The following is an 8254-nucleotide window of genomic DNA, read 5'->3' on the forward strand; positions in this document are numbered from 1 at the left end:
CTGTGGTCCATGTGATCAGATTGGTTAGATTTTTGTGATTGTTGTTTTCAGTCTGTCTGCCCTCTGATGGATAAGGATAAGAGGCTTATGAAGCTTTCTGATGGGGGCCATACTCTAAATCTTTAACTCAATTTTCTGTTGATGGGTGGGGTTTCCTCCCTGTTGTTTGACCTGAGACCAAACTATGGTGGAGGTAATGAAGATAATGGAGACCTCCTTCAAAAGGTCCCACTGCCACACTCAGTGCCCCGAGACTGCAGCAGGCCACTGCCAGCCCATGTCTCTGCTGGAGATTCCTGGACACTCACAGGCAAGTCTGGTCTCTTGTGGGGTCACCGCTCCTTTGTCTTGGGTCCTGGTGCATGCAGGGTTTTGTTTGTGCCCTCCAACAGTCTGTTTCCCCAGTCCTGTGTATGTTCTGTAATCAAATCCCACTGGCCTCCAAAATCAAATTCCCTGGGGGTTCTCAGTTCCTTTGCCAGATCCCTAGTTTGGGAAATCTGTTGTGTGCCCTAGAACTTTCTTAACAGTGTGAGAATTTCTCTGATATGATTGTTCTGCAGTTTGTGGGTCGTCTGCTTGGCAGCTCTATGGTGGAGTTAATGGCGACCTCCTCCAAGAGGGCTTATGCCACAGGCTGTGTGACCAGGTAGCTGCACCCAGAGCTTGTGCCCTTTTGGTAGGCCACTGCTGACCTGTACCTATGCAAGAGACTCAAACACAGGTCTGGCTCAGTGTCTGTGGGGTCTTGGGATCCTGGTGCACTCAATGTTTTGTTTGAGCCCTCTGAGCGTCTCTGATGGGTTTGGGGTTTGATTCTAAACATGATTTTGCTCCTCCTACCATCTTGCTGGGGCTTCTCCTTTGCCTTTAGACATGAGGTATCTTTTTTTGTGGGGAGGATAGAAGGTGGGAATTCTTTGGGCTAGAAGACTCAATATACTGAGATACTAATTCTCCCTAAATTTACCCATAAATTCAGTGTAATTTCTTTTTTGGGGGGGAGGGGGAGCTATCCTTACACTTGATCTGTCTGCTCAAGCTATACTAAGCACTATGTGGGTGGAATATAAAAATGTTTTAAGACAATAGCCAGAAAACGGAAACAACTGAAATGTCCAATAACAGACGAATGAATAAAGATATACCATGGAATATTACTCAGCCATAAAAGGAACATAATTGGGTCATTTGCAGAGATGTGGATGGACCTAGAGTCTATCATACAGAGTGAAGTAAGTCAGAAAGAGAAAATCAAATATCATTTATTAATGCATATACATGGATGGAGAAGGCAATGGCACCCTACTCCAGTACTCTTGCCTGGAAAATCCCATGGATGGAAGAGCCTGGTGGGCTGCAGTCCATATGGTCGCTAAGAGTTGGACATGACTGAGCGATTTCACTTTCACTTTTCACTTTCATGCATTGGAGAAGGAAATGGCAACCCACTCCAGTGTTCTTGCCTGGAGAATCCCAGGGACGGGGGAGCCTGGTGGGCTGCCGTCTATGGGGTCGCACAGAGTCAGACACGACTGAAGTAACTTAGCAGCAGCAGCATGGAATATAGAAAAATGGTACAGATGAACCTATTTCCAGAGCAGGAATAAAGATGCAGACATAGAGAATGGACATGTGTACACAGATGGGTAAGGGGAGGGTGGAATTAATTGGGAGATTAGGATTGACATATATCCACTACCATGTGTAAAATAGACAGTTAGTGGCAACCTGTTGTATAGCACAGGGGGCTTAGCTTGGTGCTGTGTGATAATCTAGAGGGGTGGGATGGAGGGTGGCAAGGAGGTAAAAGAGGGAGAGAATACATATATAAATAGTATAAACATATAGCTGATTCACTTTGTTGTACACCAGAAACTAACAGAGCATTGTAAAGCAATTATTCTCAAAGAAAAACAAAAAACATACAGTATCTTTTAGTCCAGTAGAGTAGATAATGTATAACAAGTGAACACTGAAAATCAAAAGTAACTGTTTTTGTTGTTGTTGCTGTTGTTGTTTTTACCCCCACAGACTCATATGAACCCAGAAGAATAGATTCAAGAAAGAAACTTTAGAGACTAAGATATTAACCATTCAGCCTTTCCAGACCATTTAATTTCTTTTAAAAAAATACTGAAGTGTAATTTACATACCTTCAAATTACCAATTTTGAAAGTATAGTTCAATACTTTTTAGTAATTTACAGAGTTGTGCCATCAGTACCAAATATTGTTTCAAAACATTCCTTTTATCCAAATAAATTATTTTGTGCCCTCTTAAAGTCACTCTGCATTCCCACCAACAGCCTCAGTCTTTTTCTCTATGTAGATTTGCCATTCCTGGATATTTTATGCAAATAGGGATCAAAAACTATGGTTAAATTTTTAAGAAAATGTCAAGTCATAATGTTTTGATTATTATTAGCTTCATAAAACCAGAGAAGGCAATGGCAACTCACTCTAGTACTCTTGCCTGGAAAATCCGATGGACGGAGGAGCCTGGTGGGCTGCAGTCCATGGGGTCGCTAAGAGTCAGAGACCGACTGAGCAACTTCATTTTCACTTTTCACTTTCATGCATTGGAGAAGGAAATGGCAACCCACTCCAGTGTTCTTGCCTGGAGAATCCCAGGGACGGGGGAACCTGGTGGGCTGCCATCTATGAGATCGCACAGAGTCGGACACAACTGAAGCGACTTAGCAGCAGCAGCAGCAGCAGCAGCTCTCTCATTCCCACCCATCCAAAGAAGTGAATCAATTATATGTTTATGCTATTTATATATGTATTCTCTCCCTCTTGTACCTCCCTGCCACCCTCCATCCCACCCCTCTAGATTATCACAGAGCACCAAGCTAAGTCCCCTGTGCTACACATCAGGCTGTCACTAACTGTCTGTTTTACACGTGGTAGTGGATATATGTCAATCCTAATCTCCCAGTTCATTCCACCCTCCCCTTACTCATCTGTGTCCCCATGTCCATTCTCTCTGTCTGCCTCTTTATTCCTGCTCTGGAAATAGGTTCATCTGTATCCTTGTATATGCATTAATAAATGATATTTGTTTTTCTCTTTCTGACTTACTTCACTCTATATGACAGACTCTAGGTCCACCCACATCTCTGCAAATGACCCAATTATGTTCCTTTTATGACTGAGTAATATTCCACTGTGTGGGTGTATATCTATATATACACCACATCATCTCTATCCATTCAGTTGTCACTGGACATTTCAGTTGTTTCCATTTCCTGGCTACTGTCTTAAAAACAGTTTTATATTCCACCCCCATAGTGCTTAGTATAGCTTGCACGAATAGATCAAACTCTTTAAATATTAGATTATTTAACTTGCTTATAATGAAATTTTGTAACGCAGTATGACCTTCTTTGGTCTCTGTTTTCATTTAATTAAAACAGTGATTTTGTAACTCTTCTTATAGAGCATATTCATTTTTTTCTATATTAATTTTGTTATCACCATTTAACTACAAATATGGTAACACCAGCTAGAGGATAAGCATAAAACACAATTAAGCTTCAGTAAAGTCATTAAATCACATTAAGCATGGCAAGCCCAACATATTTCAATTTAAATAATATATACAATCATTTACTTAGTCATTGTTGGTTCCTTCTTGAAAGCCTAGGACTTTTTTTTTTTTTTTTAAATAGGGCCTCGTTCACGATCCCCAACAATTTTGGAAATGTCTCCACAGCTTATTCGAAAGAAATTAGAATGTGTAGACCTAAATCAATATATACGGTAAGTTTTAATAAACATGATTAAAGTAGACATCTGTGTTCATAGAATTTTGAACATATTGTCAATAGGCAGTTGCTAAATAACTGAAAATTTGAAATTAAATGCTTAATATATTTATTAAGCATATTAAGTGCATCTGAATTTTTTGAAATATATAGCTTATATGTTAAATTTAGCAAATGTTTTATTAAGTCAGTTATAGAAGGACTTAAATACTTTCTGTAAGGACCTAATTTGTAGCCTGGTTAAGGTGAGTTGAGCTATGGAAAAACCCCATCATACATGCTGCTGTTATTTAATTAGATTGAATTTTCTTAGGGACCAAACAATAAGATTAATAGAGGTAATTGTACAAGCACATTTATAAGTTTTATATAGCACAAACACTTTCAAACCTAGCTTATAAATTAAAAAGAAAAAACCTACAAAATATTCTCAAAGTTTCAAACACCAATTCCACAAACACCTCTTCAAATAGTACATCCAATTTATTTTTCTAAAATATTAGTGATTTAATAAATGGAGCCTAGTCCATGAAAAATAGTGGTTTATTCTTTCTGTTTCTGATATTTGATTTGATTCAGATCACTACTCTGTTGATAAGATTTTAAATTATTTGAGTGCTGAAGGTCATTCCAGAGTTCCCAAATGACTTATGTTTTCTTTTGATTTTTTTATATTAAGAAAAACAAATATTGAGCCTCTGCTGCAAACAGATGAGCTAACTCAGCAACAGGCAATGCAAAAGGCAGAGGAGGTCCACCAGTTTCGACAGTATCGGAACAGACTCCATAGCATTCGTGATATCAAGCAAGAAGAAAGGTTTAAAGTGAAAGATAAAGTGCTGGAAATGTATGGAGAAATGCGAGTGAGTCTACAAGGGCATACACGTGGATCACGGTTGACAGATTCTTTTGTAATATTAGAATGATATCATAAAATCACATTTTAACTAGGTAGAAAGAAGTCTTGAAAATCTTTCATTCCCAACTTCTCAGAAAATTGGCAAATTAATTATACATCTAATTTACTCATTCCCTGAAATCCCTCTTAAACACAGTACTAGAAACTTACCCACAAAAATGGGAAGAATGGGAGAGAAAACAACAGCAAAACATCTGTGAATCTGGAAAGTAGGTGGAGGAAGATGGCATTAACAGATTTGAGGCAGCCAAATCCTAAGCCAGCAGTACAAAAACTCCTAAGAGTGAACCTAGAGCCTGTCATACAGAGTGAAGTAAGTCAGAAAGAAAAACAAGTATCATATAGTGACACATATATATCTGGAATCTAGAAAAATGGTATTGATGAATGTATTTGCAGGGAAAGAATGCAGACACAGATACAGAGAATGGACTGTGGACACGTTGGGGGAAGGAGAGAGTGGGAGGAATGCAGAAAGTAACGTCAACATATATACACTGCCATTCGTAAAATAGATGGTTGGTGAGAAGTTGCTGCATGACACAGGGAGCCCAGCCTGGCGGTGTGTGATAACCTAGAGGAGTGGGATGAGGGGAGGGGAGGGAGGCTCCGAAGGGAGGAGGTATATGTATTATTATGGTTGATTTGTGTCGTAAGGCAGAAACCAAAACAACATTATTGAGCAATTTTCTTCCAATTAAAAAATAAATTAAAGAAAAAAAAAACACAACAACAAAGAAAGAGTCAATCTAATTTGCTCCACTGCTGCTGCTAAGTCACTTCAGTCGTGTCCGACTCCGTGCGACCCCATAGACGGCAGCCTACCAGGCTCCCCCGTCCCTGGGATTCTCCAGGCAAGAACACTGGAGTGGGTTGCCATTTCCTTCTCCAGTGCATGAAAGTGAAAAGTGACAGTGAAGTCGCTCAGTCGTCTCTGACTCTTAGCGACCCCATGGACTGCAGCCCACAAGGCTCCTCCGTCCATGGGATTTTCCAGGCAAGAGTACTGGAGTGGCAGAATCCCTCAAAAGTTCAGAAACTGGTGGCACCATCCACCTTAAGAAGTGAAGGTGAAGAGAGAGGAAGAAAAGAAGTGGTATTATTAGGAAATTCCCCAAGTACAACTCAGACATTTTGTCAGGGCTAGAGTATGTGTGGGGAACTAGTCGTCTACTGAGCACAGTTACTGTGAGAGACACGCTGGGCTGCGTATTTTATACAGATTATATCTGAACTCATTTAAGTAGCCAGTTGCTTTGTCAAAATCTCTTTCTTTCTTCACTTTTCTCTTTATTTTTCTCCTACCTGTGCTTTTATTTACCATTCTGTAAAACCTCACGAGTCCTTTGTTATCTTATGTTTTATTCATTAATAAACATTTGAGATCATACCCTAACTTTCATCTTCCTTCTCTAATTTCCTACATGACTCTATTGGCATGAGGAAAGGAAGGGTAGCTTTTTTTTTTTTTTTTCCCCTGGAACCTTAATAAGGCTCTACCCGTGGATCTTATTTACTTGGGCGCTGTTTTGTTTTTGCTGTTGTTTTTGTCGTTTCATTTTGTTTCATTTTGGAATAGGACTCCTTAGACGAAGCCCGGCAGAAGATCTTTAACATCCGGGAAGAATATAGGAACAAATTACTGGAAGCTGAGCGCCTAAGGCTGGAGGCTCAGGCTGCAGAGGAAGCAGCAAGCAGAGTGGAGCCAGAAAAGAAGGTCCCAGCTCCCGACGGACACAAAAAAAAGAAAGAGAAGAAAAAGTGACCAGGACATGCCCAACACCACCTTTCTTCTGGAGAAGAAAAACCCATTTTTCATTATCTCGAAGTTTGCCTGTTAATAAAAATAAGAGGTTCGGTCAACTGAAAAATAGATATTTTCCCACCTTAGAAGTAGTTTCTGTGTTTTGATGTTAATTTATTGGTTTTTCCCAGAAAGTTATTATTTGAGTTTAAAATTTTCTAATTTCAATAAAAAAATAGTCTCAAAATATTTGGAATGTAATAAAATGTATGTGTCTCACTCTGAATTGCTTCATTTTGAGTTAGTACTAGGATAGGCTCGTAATGCCTTTGAAAAATTCAACAATGAGAAAAATCGCTGTTGTTTTTCTGTTACTTTAAAGACTTTCAAATAGAAAATGTTTTTAAATATGCTTTGAAATAATTGAATAGGATAGAGATGATAATATATGAGTCTAGATGCAAGCTTGAAAAAGCACACTCAAAAAAGAAAGAAACTCACCACATAAATGAAACTTTAAAATAAATTATTTTAATAAAACTATTTGCTCCAGACTTGCTCCTTTTTTAAATTCTTTCAAAGCAGAACGTCAACAAACCTCCTTCATTGGACAAGAACATTTGTGGGTTAAGCACACACTCAAAGTGTTAGGAGTTTGGACACTTAACAATGAGTCAGAGGAACCCAGGCATAAAGAATGTGATCACACACATCTCTTGTTCTATGTACCAGCATTGCAAATTTTGTAACACAGAACATGTTCTTGTACGCTAGTTTCCAAAAAATAGTGAATGCCTTAACTGAGACACATAGTAGAAACCGACTTTCTCAAATACACATTTCCAGTTCATGACTTTCTGTGATAAAAAACTCCCACGGTATTTTTGAACCGGTCAAAATTATTCCGCTTCAGTGCCTGTCTGCTCAATTGCTCAGTCGTGTCCAACTCTTTGCAATCCCATGGACAGTAGCTTATCAGGCTCCTGTGTCAATGGGATTTCCCAGGCAAGAATACTGGAGTGGGTTGCATTTCCTTCTCCATGGGATCTTTCCAACCCAGAAGTTGAACCTGAGTCTCCTGTGTTACGGGCAGATTCTTTACCTCTGAGCCACCAAGGAAGCCCTTCCACCTCAATAGATGGTTTTATTTTTTTCATTTAAGTATTATTAAAAATGTAATTATTTATACATGTGTGTATACAGAATACACATAATTCTGTATACAAGTAATTCTTTATACGTATGTATTGTAAATTTACTTAATTAAATATGCAAATACATGCATGTTTTCTCTATTACTCTTTGCCTACACTTCCCTTTACAGCCCTATGCTTCCCTCCCAAATAATCTATGGGAACAATCTAATGTGGATATTAGTATCCATTAGTGGATATGGTATCTATATGGATACCATATTTTTGACTCATCTCCTATAATTATACATCAATATTTTATTATATCACGGCTTGTTTAAAAATTAACATTTTATTATACATTTAAAAATCTTGATTTTTCTCACTATATAATAAAAAATCTAGTCAAAAATAATGTATTATTTTTTAATTGCTGTGCAATATTACATAGTATGGCCTTCCGTGGTGACTCAGACCATAAAGAATCCACCTACAATGCAGGGACCTGAGTTTGACCCCTGGGTTGGGAAGATCTCTTGGAGGCGGCCATGGCAACCCACTCCAGTATTCTTGCCTGGAAAATCACTGGACAGAGGAGCCTGGTGGGCCACAGTCTGGGTCACAAAGAGTCTGACATGACTGAGTGACTAGGCACAGCACAGCACATTCCACAGTATAAATATACCATA

The 8254-nt window shown here is 38.8% G+C and overlaps 1 protein-coding gene across 2 annotated transcripts in view; it reads left to right on the plus strand.

Moving 5' to 3' along the window:
* The window catches only part of ADGB (androglobin), a 190178-nt gene extending 183203 nt beyond the window's left edge, over positions 1-6975 (plus strand). For both annotated transcript variants that reach the window (XM_086316626.1, XM_086316625.1), the window contains 3 exons: positions 3674-3764; positions 4449-4632; positions 6268-6975. In XM_086316626.1, coding sequence (XP_086172752.1) covers positions 3674-3764; positions 4449-4632; positions 6268-6453 — 461 coding nt within the window. In that variant the 3' untranslated portion in view covers positions 6454-6975. The remainder of the gene's footprint in view (positions 1-3673; positions 3765-4448; positions 4633-6267) is intronic.
* The last annotated feature ends 1279 nt before the right edge of the window (positions 6976-8254 follow it).

Source organism: Bos grunniens, chromosome 9 (assembly GCF_055505025.1).
Source record: "Bos grunniens cultivar Pamir isolate PY7600 chromosome 9, Bosgru_T2T1.0, whole genome shotgun sequence".
Lineage (NCBI taxonomy): Eukaryota > Metazoa > Chordata > Mammalia > Artiodactyla > Bovidae > Bos > Bos grunniens.